We start from the raw sequence: 16,188 nt of genomic DNA, 5'->3' as shown, positions 1-16,188 counted from the left end.
AGTGTGAGGAATGGGTCATACACTATGGGTCATGGTGGGCATAACCCTAGGGACTATATATATATTTGGTCCCTGACCTCTTCTCTTGCTTTCCTTGCATGCCTTGGTTGCTATGAGTGGAGGAGTTTTCCTCGCCCGTGTCCTTCTGTCTTGAGGTCTTTTGCCTTGCAGTGAGTAGACCACGGACTGAAATCTCTGAAATCATGAACCAAAATATACCTTTCTTCCCTTAAGTTATGGGCGTCAGCTATGAAAGCTGATCAATATAATCATAAACCATTGAATAAAATAAGAAAACATGACCCTCGACAGTGAGTTGATGCGCATTACTGGTGATGCTAACCTTAGTAACCTGACTAAAACTGTTATCTGTCAGGATTCTCCAATGTAAAGTTCCTTTTTTCTTTGTAAATACTAACATTTGAGGGAAATAAAAGGGGATGCAAAGGGGGGCAGGGGAGACACATGCAAACTCCCAAAGGAGTTTATTAGCCTATCTTCAACACAAAAATGATTAGTAAATTATACCACTGGATTATCAAAGATTCGTTTCAAAGTAATTCATTTTCTTGTAACATTTTATGTCATCTTGCCAAAAGTCCTTTGAAAGTATACATTACCTTCTCATATTCTTATTTATATACTTCTTGAAAGACTTCTAGCAGATTAGTCAGATACAACCTCCCTTAAATCACACTGCCTTTTCTCAAGAACTTACATTTCCTTAGATATTTAAAACCCTTTATCACAAATTTCATCAGCTTCATTGTTATCACAATGAGACTCACCCATCTGCAGATATCGGAGTCCCTTCTGGTTTGGAATATCCTTCCAAATCTGAAATGTTCACTTGTATTTGCCTTGAGGTTGTTATCTGGCTATTCTGAGAAGGTACAGTGTTCGAGTTCTGAGCAATAGTATTACTATCTGGAAGAGGAGACTGTACAACTTGGAAGTCCAGTGAAGATTTAGATCCTAGAAAACCTAAAGATTCTTGATTCTGTGCTACAGATTTACTGGTCAATAATCTGGAGGTTGGTTCCAATGATCTCGAAGATATAGTTTGTAGGTCAGAGTTAAACTCACTATTCATCCTTGTTTTAGAAGCAGGATCCAATGAATAAAATCTTTTATCTAAGGTTCCACTATCCAACTTGGAAGTAGTCTTGGGACTAAGAGTGATACGAACACAGGAAAGTGCTTTTCTATTTGAAGGTGGAGCAGATGCAGATGTTGCTAATGTATAATGATCAGGTGATAAATGGGAGACTGCATTATTGAATTTAGCTTCAACATTTGTATTAGAAACATGTGATTTAGGTGTATGTTTGTTCTTTTCTACTACACAATCCTGACCTTGAGAGAGAGGAAAATGGTCTTTCTTCTTGTGGTCATCTACACTAGGGATTTTGCTTTGATGCTGTTTGAAAAAAATGGAAGGAAGGTCTGAAGCTATATAATCCTGACAATGGGGAAAGGAAGAATGGCTTACTCTCATCTCATGATTTACATGTTCTATATGTGGGAGTTTGCTTTGCTCAAAGAGTTCTTGTTCAAGAAAAATGCAAGGAGGAACATTTGGACAAGGGGGTGAATGGTGTTTTTGCTGATGGTGATCTGTATGTGGATCTTTGCTTTGTTCAAAAAGCTCTTGTTGTTCAAGAAAAATAAGTGAAGGAATATCTGGAGTTATAGTTATATTCTCTTTTACTCCTAGTGTGGAATTTGGTCTGCTTGTGCTAACGAGGGTATGACTATCAGAAAACTGAACTTCCTTGAAATGGCTACAATTTGCCCTGCTACCAGGGTTAAAAAGGTTGACTTTAAAATCTGATCTTTCTAAGAGTTTTTCTTCTTCATGAGAATGCTGAAAATCAACAGGTGACTTTTTACTTTGCCTATTACCTTCTGGTACAATGATCACATCTTTATCTGGTGAATGACTAAGTGTTTTAAGTGATGAAGGGGAAGAACTTTTCTGTTTAAGATCTCTAGGAGGAGTTTGCTCTTCAGTGACATTAGAATTAAATACCCCCACAGATGCTCCAGTACCTTGACTACTTTCAGTAACACCAACCTTAAAAACAGAGGAATCTGAAATGCATTTAGAATGTCGGTGAGATGAAAATGTGATGGAGGTAGTAAACTGTCTCATGGGCTCAGGGGTAGGTATTTGTGTTGAAGAATGAAAATCCACACAAGCAGGTCCTACTAATTCTGACAGCCAGGGATCCGATTTTTCGTAAGACGGCGCTCGAAAACCCTTGCTGATGTTGTTATGAAATTGGGAATGACTTTGTAACTGCAAGGAATTCCAAACTTTAAAATGTGAGTTGTTCTGGTCTAGTGATTTAGAAAAATTGATGTGTCTGGTTCTCCATGGTGATGGGCACGGTTGTCCTCTGATCACTTCTGAGGGTTCAGTAGATCTAAAAACACAAGAGTGGCTGTCCAATTGTGGCTGTTCAGGAGTCAGAGTCCTGAAACATCCTCTTTCATGGCTCTCAATAATAATGTGACTGCATACAGGTTCAGGTGTGCTTGCTATTCCCCGTGGACTCCGTAAACCCTAAAAGACAAAAATAGGTTTTACTTGAAGTACCAAAATAGCTTTATATTATGCTAATGAGTGTTCTATCCAGATTAATATTTGATCACGAAGATCATGTCATTCTTTCATAAATGAAGCAAATCAAAGACTATAACAAGAAAATAAGTTAACTACAGAACAAAACAATTCATTGACAACTGAAATGATCCACAAAAGCTCTCCTAAAAATTTTCCACTATATTACAACAAAGACTACTACTGCTTTCCAATATTTATTCTTACATCCTTCTTTTTAGTAAAAGAAGTACCTCACCCAAACTTTGGCTCACCGTAAATCCACCAAACTGAAGACATTTTCTCATTTCTTTGTTTAAAAAACTTGGCCTAAAATATTTTCTCTCATTAGCTTAAAAAAAAAAAAAAGTAAAAGTACAGTTGAGCCAAACACAAAACTTTTAGACCATAACTGTTCTACTCCAATAAACTACCACAAGAAAAATTATAGCTTGACCTACATTTCACACTAACGGAGTTATGAGAAGCCTAGAATTTCACTCTTAAAAAACTGTAATGAGGCATCCCAACACCCCAGTGTCTACCAGAGAAGATGGAGCAGGAGACCAGGACTTACAGGCATTTACACTGTGGCAATGTAAAGTATCAATCTCAGTATCCCAGCTATGTTATCATTGGAAGAAACTGAGTGAAGGGCATTTATGATCTTCATATTCTTTGTTTGCTTGTTCTGTAGCACTAGAAATTGAACCCACAGCTTTTGCACTGAACTACATTTCAGGTTTCTGTTTTTGGGATTTTTTCCCCCCCTGGTTTTGTTTGTTGTGGTACTGGGGACTGAGCTGTATCCTAGCCTATTTTTTGTTTTTTAATTTTGAGACAGGTTCTTAATAAGTGGATAAGAGGGGCTCAAATTTGTGATTTTCCTGTTTCAGGGTCTCAGAGCGTTGGGATTACATACATACCATCATGTCCAGCGTAAAGTAACTCATGTGAGATTCTGAATTAGTTATCTCAGAGCAACTGTTATATTTTTTAAAAACCCCTCTTAGCTTCCTGTCTTAATATGTGATCATTCATTCTTGCATGTGCTACTGCCACTGTGATGCCATTCACCACAAGGTAATATAGTAAGAGGACCCTCAACAGAGTAGCACCATACTGTTTGGACTCTAGAACTCATAGCTAAATTTTAAGGACATAATACTTCTCTTTATAAAGTACCCTAACCTCTGGTATTTTATTAGAGTAATGTAAATCAGAATAATGCACTCTCTTGCATGTGTAATCTTCAAAAGCTCATCCACAGAACAGTCCTGATATATACACTAAGGAGAAGGAATCCTTTAAAAAGAGGTCAAGAAATGAGGAAAGAATCAGCTTTCCAACATACAATACTGAAATAACTAAACAGTCACATGCAAAGAATGAATCTGCATGCCATGCATAAAAATTATCTTAACAGAGACAGGCAACAAAATGAGCATAGATAAACTGGGCTAAATAAAGTTTTAAAACCTCTGTGCATCAACAAACACAGTGAAAAGACAACCTATAAAATAGCCAAGAATATTTGCAAATTAAATTTCTAATAGGGATTTAATATCCAACATATACAGAACATCTGTAACTTAACCACTTCCCTCCAAACAACCAACCAAGAACCCAAATCAAATAACAAAACAACCCCCCAATCCAACTCAAGAACAGACCAATCCACTCAAAAACAGACAAAAATTTCAACAGGCATTTATCTAGAGAAAATGTGCAACAGGACAACACATAAAAAGAATCTCAGTATTACTAATCACAAAAGAAATGAAAATCAGTAACACAATATTACCTCAAATTTATTAGGATAATCATTATAAAAACAAAACAAACAAGACATAACAAGTACTTTCAAGGATGTAGAGAAATTAGAACTCTTGAAGTTGCTGCTAAGAATGGAAAACAGTGTAGCAATATGGAAAACAATATAGGGCTTCCTCAAAATTCTGCAGAGAGAATGACCATTTAATTTAGCAATTATACTTCTGAGTGTTTACCAAAAAGAAAGCGGGATCTCAAAATATACAATTATGTTCACAGCAGCAATATTCATGAGTCAAAAGGTAGAAACAACTCAAGTAACCATTAGCAGAAGAGTGGATAAACAAAAAATGTAGTATGCATATATAATGGAATACTATAAAGTCTCAAAGAGGAAGAAAATTCTAACAGTACACAACATGAATGAATTTTAAAGCCATAACACTACTAAATAAGCCAGTCACAAAGACAAATACTTTGTCAAGTTTCTCATCCCACTGTGTGTGCTAATTATTATTCCTAAATTTAGACTGCTACAGCAGGTACTTTAATCTTTAAATGCTTTTGAAAAGTGCTCCTGAGGAAGCCATCCTAACCCCAGGAAAACTCCAAGTTGGCCACAAGAAAAGAAATCTTCTGAACCAAGCCTTTTGGAAAACTTCAGACAAGCTGAAACACTAAGCCACAACTTTTTACAACAAAATCTGCATTGAGCCTTCTGGAGCTAAGATCCAGTAACAGAAGAGTGGGCTTCTATCTTCAAAAGCACTGTTAATCTGGTACAGAGGTTAACAAGCAAGCAATATAATATGCCACAGCACTCTCTGAATGTAATATGACAACACCTTACTTTATTAGAGTTTTCCTATTTTTTAGACGTGCCACAGGGATGAAGCCACTGAAGCCGTTTGGAGTTCACAACTTGTCACAGATTGCCAAGGATGCTGTCAGTGGGCCTGTGGGATTTAATGTTTGCCCCCCTAGATTTTGGATTGCTTTGGTCCCATTTCTTTGTAGCCTTGTTTGTAACTTTTGGAATGGAAATCTTTATCTTATGCCACTGGAAATGTTTATCTTATGCCACTAAAGATCGAAGGTGTTTAACTTCATTTTTATTTGTACAAGAGCTTATAGCTAAGAGTTTGCCTTAAATCTCAGTGAAGAATTTGAAATAGGACATTTTTAGCAATGCTGACACTGTTAGGACTTTGGTAACTCTTATGATGGACTAAATGCCTCTTGCATAAAGGGATGCTCATAAGTCTGGGAGGCCAGGAGCACAATATTTATGGTGTTTAGATGTTCCCCCAAAGCCTCATGCAATCATACATCAGGCTTTTTTAGAGGTGGTTGGATCTGAGTGTGATTGATTCATGGTGCAATGCTGGGATTAAGGAAATGTGATTATTAAGTCACTGCACTGATTGGTTTGGCACTGCCCTATTCTTGGTAGTCTAAACAAAATATAAAAGGGGCAGAAAGATGCTGTTAAGGTCCCTTGTTGCTTTTGCTGTCTTGTGCCCACCATGAACTATTCTCTGCGAAGCCACCTTGCCTTGGAGCCAGCCAATTATGGACTGAAAACTACAAATTGTGAGCTAAATAAATCTTCCCTCCCTTAACTGGTAGATGCTGGGTATTTTGTTCTAGCAACAAAAAAATGTAAGTAAGACAATACTTGTCAACTTTTCTTAAATGCACCATTCTAACAGGTGATATGCCATTCTGATTCTCACTTGCATTTTCCTAATGTTTAGTGGTAATAAGTCCCTTTTCATATACCTTTTGGCCATTGTATGTCTTCTTTGGAGAACTCTTCATTTAAGTCCCTGTACGTTTTTTTAAACAAGGTTGTTTTTTGTTATTGAAATATAAAAGTTCTTTATTTGGGATAGTAACCCCTTTTCAGAGATATGGCTTGAAATACTTTCTGCCATAAACTGTCACTTCATTCTGTTGTTTACTTTGCTGTGCAGAAGTTTTTGGATTCTCAATTTTTGGTTTTGTTGCTTGTGCTATGAAGTGTTTTATATAAGTAAGCCACATGATATTGACAAAGAAAATACCTATAGAAAAGGTGCAACACAAAAAGAAATCAAAATCTATCACTAAAAAGATCAACTATCACAAAGACACAAAAACAAAAGAACTGCAAGATAGAAAACAAAATGGCAATATGTTCTTCCCTATCAATAATCCCTTTAATGTAAATGGGTTAAACTGTAAAGATGGGATTTAGATTTATGAATAAACACAAACTGAAAGTGAAAGGATGGAAAAATATTATAAACAAATAGTAACCAAAGTAACACAAGTGTCACATACTTTTAGTCAAAAACTCATAGAAGAGATAAAAAATGTCATATGATAAAAAGGAAGATGTAACAATTATAAATATACATCAGAGCACCTAAATATATAATTCAGACACTGACAGAATGAAAAGATGAACAGGCAACAATGCAACAGTAGGAAACTTCTAAACCTCACTTTTAACAATAGCACATACATATACAAAATATTCCAGAGCACATAAACATTCGTCAGGAATGACTATCTGTTAGGTCATAAAACAAATCTGAACAAATTCAGCAACACTGAAATCACATAAAGTTTCCCTCTCTCCCAGGTACAGTGGATTGACACCACAAGCCAACAACAGAAGGAAACCTTAAAAAAAAAAAAAAAAATCACAAATGTGTGGAAATAAAACTACATTCCTGAACAACCAGTGGATGAATGTAAGATAAAATCAAGCGATGTCTGCAAATACCTGAGACACATGAAAAAAAAAAAACATGGCATAACAAAACTTATGAAACAAAGTTTTGAAAAACAAAAAGTCTTGGAGATAAGTGGTGGTGATGGTTGCATAACAGTGTATATAAAATTTAAAAACTAAGTTTGAGTGATAAATGCTTACATTAAAAAAGAAAAAATTCAAATAAGCATCCCAACTTCACACCTCAAGGAACAAGAAAAAGAAAAACATAAGCCCAAAATTACAAAGAAATAAATAAGCATAAAATCTCTTCTCACATAAGAAGTGTTTTAATCTATTTTCTGTAGAATACAATAATACCTGAGGTTGAATAATTTTGAAGAAAATGGAACTATTTAGTATCAGTAGCTTGTACTTGGCCTTTTAGCTAAACTACTTGAGTGAGATTTATTTTTTTATTGCTATCTAGAATTTTACTTTATGAACAAATCTTATCTGCTTCCTGTATTTTACACTTCATTGACATTTATGTTGTTTTCAGATGTTGTCTACAACAATTGTTTCTGCTCATGTCTTTCACAGAACATATGTACTAATACCTTGAGTAAATACTTAAAAATGTAGGACTGACATGTTCAAGGGCAGGCATATTTATAAAATAATTGTAGATTCGTTTTTATTGCACCAATTCATTTTCCTAGAAGCAATATGATAGTTCCATCTGCTTCACAGCTTTGTCAATAGTATTGTTCTTTATTTACTATTTTACATAAAGTAATATTTAGGATTATGAGTGCTAGGTTTCTCACTATTGGGGAAGGAATTACAAACAGAAAGAGGAAAAGGACAGACTAACTCTAGCCTACTGGAATGGAATTGGATATACCAGTAAAAACTTAAATTTTCACGAATTCTAATGCCAATGAATAAGGAAACAGATATCCAAGAGGGTATAGTTGTGTGTGTGTAATTATGTCTATACATACTGCTGAAAGTGCATAAAGGAAACAGCATCATGATTTATTAGGCAATCGAGCTAAAAGATTTTTGGTATTTAAACACCACTTATGTTGAAAGGCACCAAGCCATTAGAGAAATGGCTAAGTCCAGGTCTAAGAAAAAAAATATATGCTTGAAATATCTTCTTATACCAGAAAGTAACTGCTCTCAGAATGATGGAGACATGAGAAAAATACATAGGAACTAGTTTGACAATGTGGGATAATCTGATTATCAAAATAAACAATGACACTAACACACTGTGACTAAAAGAAAAAACTGATACAAATAGATAAACAGGGGAGACTGATACTGATACAAATAAATACTGATACAAATAGATAAATAGGGGAGACTGAAGGTTCAATGACTGATGAATGATGAAATTTTTGAATCCTCCCATTACAGTTATCATGTTTAAAAACTCAGACAACTAACAATAGATGCCAAAATAAATACACCATAGGTACAATAAAAAGAAACTAAAACTACATATCCACACAGAAGTCTAATATGGTGAAAAAACAATTTTCAAAGAAGACGTATCAGTGATTCCACCTATATAAATCTTAAAACCATACTGAAGAGTGTTCATATGTGCCAGGATTAAAAAGATATGATGAAGGGTAAGGATGAAGCTACTATAAGTAAGGGCTACAGCAGTCTTAGCATGCATGATACCCACAGGTGCAATCCCCAAAAAAGTGACTGAAAAAAGACATACAAAGAACAATAGTCTATTCTGTTTCTCAAGCTCAATAGTGGCTATAAAGGAATTATTTTAATTTCTCTTCATGGTTTACATAAATGTTTCAATGTATGAAATAGCACGTAACAGAAGGAAAGTAAGCTCTATTAAAAAGAAAGTCATGTTTATATCAGCTATTATTAACTGTCTTCTCCTTCTTTTGCCTTACTGTGGAGCAAATCCAGTGACCTCATACATGCTAGGAAAATACTCTACTCCTGAGCTACACTTCTAACCCTTTAACTGTGGAGTTAAGTAGAGAATATCTATATAAAGCCAGCTGGACTTCATTTGCATTACAAGAGGTCAATCTTAAGGAAAAAAATACGTGTGAAGTTTAGTCTCTCTGTTCCAAAACACAATGATAAAATGAGCAAATCTATTCTTATTTTTCTAAGAGGATAAATTTTTCTCAATAGATTAATTTGGAATTAATCAAAACTTACAGAATCTAATCCTTAAATCTTAACTTTTGACGTTTAAAACACCTAACACTTCAGTAAAAGATTATCAGCAACTCTACTGTAATCACCAACATCGAGGTGAGAGATTCAATTTCTATCATCTTTTCTTTTGCATTTTCTGTTTTCATTACTAATTTTTTTTTACCTCAGACAAGTCAGGTGTTCTACCATGACCAAACAACTTTGCCTTGATCTCTTCTACTTTCCTCCTGTCATCTTCATTTAATTCTGATATGGAGTATCCAGGGTTATTAGCCAAATTAAGCTTCAGATTCCAAGCTAGAAAGAAAGCATAGCAACATTGAGATGATTCAAAACTATCTAGTGATTATAAGAGCACAGAAAATTATCAATATCTGTAACTTAATACCTACCATAATGCTTAGTATTTACTCAATGATACAACCTAGTGAAGTTCTTGAAAGATCATTTTACTAGAGTATTTTTTTTTTAAAAACATACTCTACAGGTATTTCTCTATAAAGAAACTTTTAAATACAGTAATAAATCATTTTTATCTTAATCTCCAATCAATAGAGTCCTTTCATCTCACTTTTTAGCTCCTGCTGTAGTTATTTCCACTTCCATGAAAGCTGACTGTTTAAATTAATACAACTGAAGAGGGACTGGGGATATGCCACACCTGTCTGGCAAGCACGAGGTCATGAGTTCCATTCCCGGTACCAAAAAAAAAAAAAAAAACCAGAAAAAACAGAAAAAAGATACAACTAGAGAATTCTTTGTAGTGTCCAAATGTACAAGGAACAGTGTACAGAGTTAGTCTCAAGGGAAGATTCCTATATAAGCCTGAGTTCTCATAAATTGTCCCCCAAAACATATTCCCCATATATATTAAAGATCTTACTTTCTCTTTAATAGAATTCTACTATTAAAGAGTACTATTACTAATACTCTAATAAAAACACTCTAGGTTTTCTATCACAAGTCTTAGTATAAAATACCTTGACATGTCTTGTTTTTCTAACATCTGAGATTGGCTTCAGTTAATTGTATTTAAAAAGGTGAAGAAAATATACGTAGTTTTAGAATATAGAGCAATTTAGAGAAAACTAGAAGCTTTTCCTGCACTCTCTCCAAAAGGATAGTACAGTGGGAAGATCCGGGAAACATAAAAGCTTTAGGAACTTAGATATCCAAACTACTTTCTTACTCTCTATGTGACACATCAGAATCTACACACTTCAAAAACTGTAAATTGAGACTTACACTATTAATACTCTACCTTAACTTCATTGTTGTTTAAATAGCTTTTTTCTGGATAGCTGGTGGAAAATATAATCATCATAACAAGTTCTACAGGAAAATAACTCCAAACATCTAACTGTAAACAAATTGTAAGCCTGAACATGACGAAATGACAAATGATCAGGTCTTACCTCTTTTACGTACCCGGTATTCCTCTTCCTCTGCATTTTTAAGTATTTGCTTGGCGTGATTCAAAGAGGATTCACAATGCAGAAGGTTTCTTACATGTACACCCAGTGAATCTACACTACAACCACCATCCTCACTCTCTGACACACCCTCTTCCTCTCTGCTATCTGTTAGGCTTGCCTTGGATGAAGCACAAGGAAAAAAGTTTAAAAAAACATCCGAAACTGACTCCAAAGACTCTGGAAAATTACTGTCCCAAGAGCAGGAAGCGTTTCCATCACTTGCATCACTACTTGTTTCACTTTTTATGATAGTCATCATAGGGATAATAATTTTATTCCCAATGCTTCCACTATAACCTTCAGGTTCAGACCTTAATACAGACTTGGCCACTTCATATTGCCTAAGAGTTTCCTCTAATGCCACCCTGGATTTGCTTTCTGTTTCCTGTAAAGGATTTCTAATTGTAGTTGAAGTAATAAATTCCCAATTTTCAATGCCTCTCTGGCATTTCAAACTAGTTTGTGTGCCAATATCCTTCTGTATGTACCTGTTGTTTGGGTTATCCTCTGTAAATGGTTCTCTTTGTAGCGTATCACCATTAGATATATCAATTGTAGGGGGTTCCTTGAAGCAAACCACCTTCTTAGATTGTATAAATGAAATATCATTAACATCTCTGAAGGGAATGAGGGGAGCAGAAAAGTTGCAACGTTTTAGTGCTATATTTTCTGCTTCCATTAAAAGTGTCCGAATTTCTTTAAGAGTTTTAGAACTATTTTGTGTACCCCGGATCTCCTCAGAACCAGTATCTCCAAAACCTGAAGATTCTGGCTTAGTTACAACTCCATCATCAACCTGAGAATGTAAAGGCATATCATTTGGCCTGACATCAGAAGAATTCAAATTATTTAGTAGCTTTTGGACATGTTCTGAAACAAGTTTATGTTTCCCATCAGGTAAACAAGTATCAGGAGAAACTACTGGTAACTCAGTAATTTGGTCAGCTTGCCTAAGACGAGTTGAGACTTTCAGAACATCTTCAGTTACATGTCTACCTGGCACATTCTTCTGATGGAAGACATTTCGCTTTTCACAGTATGAAAAAGAAGTAGCAGATGTTGGCAACACTACTTTCTGATCAGCTGGCTCAGGAATTGTTGAAACTTTTAGTGCATCTTTAGTTAGGTATCTGTCTGGCAATTCCTGTGGATAGAAAGTATTACATTTCTCTTTGTGTAAATAAGAACCAGAGAGAGATACTGGTATCCCAGTATTTATGTAAGTTGGTTCAGGGACAGTTGAGATCTTTGGAGTATCTCCGCTATCTGGCATCTGCTGTTGAGATTTTATTCTCTGAGAATGCAGACTATGAAAAACTGTCAATGATGGAGTTGTCTGGTCATTTAAGGCTATCACAGGTGAAATCTTGGGTTTCTCTTTCTGCAAGTAGGAACTATGTGTAGTTATTGGTGACTCAGTCTTCTGGTCTTCTGGTATATTTACAGTTGAAATCTTGGATTTCTCTTCAGGTAAGTAGAAACTTAAAGGTGTTGTTGGTATCCTAAACTTCTGGCCATCTGTTCCAGGAAGAATGACATACAAAGCACCTTCAGTAATATTTGGCAACTCTTGCTGATGAAAATCACTGGGCTTTTCTCCATGTGAACAGGAAGCAGAAGACACTGTTTGTATTGAGGGCTTCTGACTAGCAGATCCAGAAACCTCTTTTGTTTTTGAGGCTTCTTCAGGAAGATCTGGCAGATTCTCGTATGGCTGGTAATAAATGAAGGATTGCTCTCCTTGTGAGTAGGTGGGAGACGGGACTGCATATAACGCAGTCTTCTGGTCAGAAGGTCCAGGAACACCTACAACTTTCAGAGCTTCTCCATTAGGACTTGACAATACTTTCTGGTAAGAAGTAACAGGCTTCTCTCTATTTGAGTAAGGGGTGGAGGACACTATTTGTATTCCAGTTTTCTTTTCAACAGGTCCAAGAACACCCAACACTTCTGAAGCTTTTTCATTCGTATCTGGAAATACTTCCTCATAAAAACCAGTAGAGTACGAGTAAGAATGAGAGGAAACTGTTTGTGTCTCAGTCTTCCGGCAAACTGATCCAGGAACAAGTGAAACTTTCTCAGTTAGGCGACTATCTGGCAACTCCTGCTGGTAACAAATAATATTCTTCTCTCTCTCTGAGTAGCAAGAAGTTACAGTAGATGAGATCCCAGTCTTCTGATCAGCTGGTTTAGGAACAACTGAAAATTTCACACCTTCTTTAGTAAGTTCACTATCTGGCGGGGCCTGCTGGTACACAGTAATGGGTTTTTCTCTAAGTGAGTAAAAAGTGGGGGATATTGTTGACCTCTCAGTCTTCAAGTCACCTGGCCCAGGAGAAGCAAAAGCTTTTAAAATCCCTTTAGGTTGAAGGACACCTGGCAAAAACTGCTGACAGAAAATAATGGGTTTCTCTCCAAGAGAGTAGGAACCTGAAGATCCTGCTGGTGTCGCAGGGGTCTGTTCAGCTATTGTAGAGTCAGCTGAAACTTTCAGAGCCTCTTCAGGTAGATGACTACTTGGCAAGACTGGTTGGCAGAAAATAACGGGCTGTTCTCCAAGTGAGTAGGAATCTGAAGGTCCTGTGGGTGTTTCAGGCTTCTGTTCAGCTGTTCCAGAAGCAATTAAAATTTTCAGAGCTTCTTCAGGTAGATGACTACTGGGAGGGACCTGCTGGCAGAAAATAATAGGTTTCTCACTAAGTGAGTAGGAATCTGAAGGTCCTGCTGGTGCCCCAGTCTTCTGATCAGCTGGTCTAGGAGAAGCTGAAACTTTTGGAGACTCTCTAGGTACATAACTCTCTGATAACTCTTGTTGGGAAGAAATACCAGGTTCCCTTCTATGTGAGGTGGGAGTAGAGGTTAGAGTTGATATGCCACCTTTCTGGTCTGGTCCAGTTTGATGGCTCTTTAGCAAGACCTCCTTACAGAAAACAGCAGGCTTATCTATTTGTGAGTAGGAAGCAGAGGATACTGCTGGTGTTCCAGTTTTCTGTCCAACTGTCCCAGATGCAGCTAAAACTTTCAGAGCCTCTTCAGGTTGACAGCTACTTGGTAAGACCTGTTGGTAGAAAATAATGGGTTTCTTTCCAAGTGAGGAGGAATCTGAAGGTCCTGCTGGTGTTCCAGGTTTCTGGTCAGCTGGTCTAGGAAAATCTCTAGATATATAACTCTCTGGTAATTCTTGCTGAGAGGAAATACCAGGTTCCTTTCTATACAAGGTAGAAGTAGAGGTTACAGCTGATATGCCACCTTTCTGGTCTGGTCCAGGAACAGATGAAACTTTCAAAATGTCTTCAGTTTGATGACTCTTTAGCACCGCTGGCATAGAGAAAACACCAGGCTTATCTATTTGTGAGTAGGAAGCAGAGAACACTATTGGTGTCCCAATCTTCAATTCTGCTGCTTGAGGGGCAGATGACACTTTGAGGGCCCTTTCTAGATTACTGTCTAGCAACTTACATTGATAGAAAATACTAGGTTTCTCTTTATATGAGTAGGAAGCAGACGTTAGAGTAGGTATACCAGATATCTGATCAGCTGGTTCAGAAATGGCTGAAACTTTGACAGTGTCTTCATGTAGATGACTATCTGACAGGACCTGCTGATAGGAACCAGGCTTGTCTCTATGTGAATAAGAAACAGAGGTTACTGTTGGTATCCTGGACTTCTGGTCAGCTGGTCCTGGGACAACAGATTCTTCCAGACACTTTTCTGTTGGATGACTATCTGGCAACTCCTGTTGATAGTAAACACTGGGCTCTTCTCTATGTGAGTGAAAAATAGAAGATACTGCTGGTGTACAAGTTTTCTGGTCAGTTAACCCATAAAAAGCTGATGCTTTCAAAGTCTCTTTAGTTGTATCAATGTCTGACAAGGTCTGTTGGTAGGGAATACCAGGTTTCTCTCTCTGAGAGTAAAAACCAGAGTGTGTTAGTATCCCAGTCTTCAGGTCATCAGGTCTAGGAGCAGTGGAAATTTTTAGAGTCTCTTCAGTTAGATGACTCTGTGGCAACTCCTGCTGGTACAAAATGTTATTCTCTCTAAGTAAGCTGGAAGTAGAGGAAACAGGTACTGTCCTTGCTTTCTGGTTAGCAATACCAGGAATAGCTAAAACTTCCAGATTCTTATCAGTTAAATGACTTTCTGGCAAGACCTGTAGATTCAAAGTATGGGACTTTTCTCCATGTGAATAGGAAGTAGAGGATACTGGAATTATTCCAATCTTTTGTTCAGCTGGTTTGGGAGCAACTGAAACTTTCAGAGTTTCTTCAGTTAGATGGTTGTCTGGCAAAGCCTGTTGGTAGAAAAAATCAGGCTTATCTATTTGTGGGTAGATTATAGTCTGTATGCCAGTCTTCTGGTCGACTGATCCCGGGAAAGATGAAACTTTCAATGACTCTTCAGGTAGATGACCATCTGGCAAGCTGTCTTGGTATAAACTACTGGGCTTCTTACTTTGCAAGTAAGGAGTAGGGGTTACACGTGGTGTCCTACTCTTCTGGTCAGGTGGCCCAGGAACACCTGAAACTTTCGGAGTGTCTCCATTTGGCAACTCTTGTTGGTAGAAAATACCAGGTTCCTCTCTATGTGGGTAGGAAGTAGTGATTACAGTTGGTCTGCCAGTCTTCTGATCTGGTGTTCCAGGAACAGCTACAACTTTCAAAGCCTCCTCAGTTAGATAACTACTTGGCAACTCCTGCTGGTAGGGTTTTCCTTTATGTGAGGAGAAAGAAGAGACCGCGGTTGTGTCAGTCTTCTGATCATCAGGTCCAAGGACAGCTAAAACTGTCAGTGACTGATCTGTTAGATGATCATCTGGCAAGCCCTCTCGGTACAAAATATTGGGCTTCTCACTTTGTGAGTAGGAAGCAGATGGTTCTATTGGTAACCCAGTCTTTTGGTCAGGTAGTTCAGTAAAATGTGAGACTTTCAGACTTGCTGCAGTTTGATGAATGACTGGCAAGGTGTTTTGTTTAACAGTATCAATGAGCTGACCAGTAGTATTTTTCTGAGAACTTATAGCCAACTGAGGCAAGTCCTCAGACGACAAGGATAAATTGGATCCAAAGTCTGAATCTCCAGAAGTGGGAATGCCTGATTGCAACTTAGCAGCCAAGTCTTCTTTAGAAGTATCTCCTAAAGAAAAAAGCAGTCTGTTAATATTATACATGTTTTCAACTTTTAAAAAATCCTTTCTCATCATACCACAGAGATACATGTGCACCCATGATTACAACAGCACAATCTATAATAGCCAGATCTTGGAAACAACCTAAATGCCCATAAACTGAGGAATGGATAAAGAAGATGTGGTATTTTTATACAAGGGAGGACTACTCAGCCATAAAAAAGGGCAAACTGGAAACCTTTACAGCTAAATCGAGGCAACTAAAGATCCTACTCATAAGTAAAATGAATCA

At 37.0% G+C, this 16,188-nt stretch overlaps 1 protein-coding gene across 10 annotated transcripts in view; it reads right to left on the bottom strand.

Annotated features, from left to right (window-relative positions):
- Positions 1–16,188, bottom strand: part of Alms1 (ALMS1 centrosome and basal body associated protein) — a 229,662-nt gene that overhangs the window by 148,376 nt on the left and 65,098 nt on the right. For all 10 annotated transcript variants that reach the window (XR_010040669.1, XR_010040668.1, XR_010040667.1 and 7 more), the window contains exons 8-10: positions 10,709–15,904; positions 9,457–9,590; positions 789–2,569 (exon numbers count right to left, since the gene is read on the bottom strand). Coding sequence is in view for 1 of the 10 variants with exons in the window: in XM_013151576.3 (XP_013007030.2) it covers positions 789–2,569; positions 9,457–9,590; positions 10,709–15,904 (7,111 nt within the window). In the remaining 9 variants the exon portion in view is untranslated. The remainder of the gene's footprint in view (positions 1–788; positions 2,570–9,456; positions 9,591–10,708; positions 15,905–16,188) is intronic.

Source organism: Cavia porcellus, unplaced genomic scaffold (genome assembly GCF_034190915.1).
Source record: "Cavia porcellus strain 051 isolate PalLab524CR breed Dunkin Hartley unplaced genomic scaffold, mCavPor4.1 scaffold_18, whole genome shotgun sequence".
Classification (NCBI taxonomy): Eukaryota; Metazoa; Chordata; class Mammalia; order Rodentia; family Caviidae; genus Cavia; species Cavia porcellus.
This window is presented reverse-complemented; position numbering and strand designations above follow the sequence as displayed.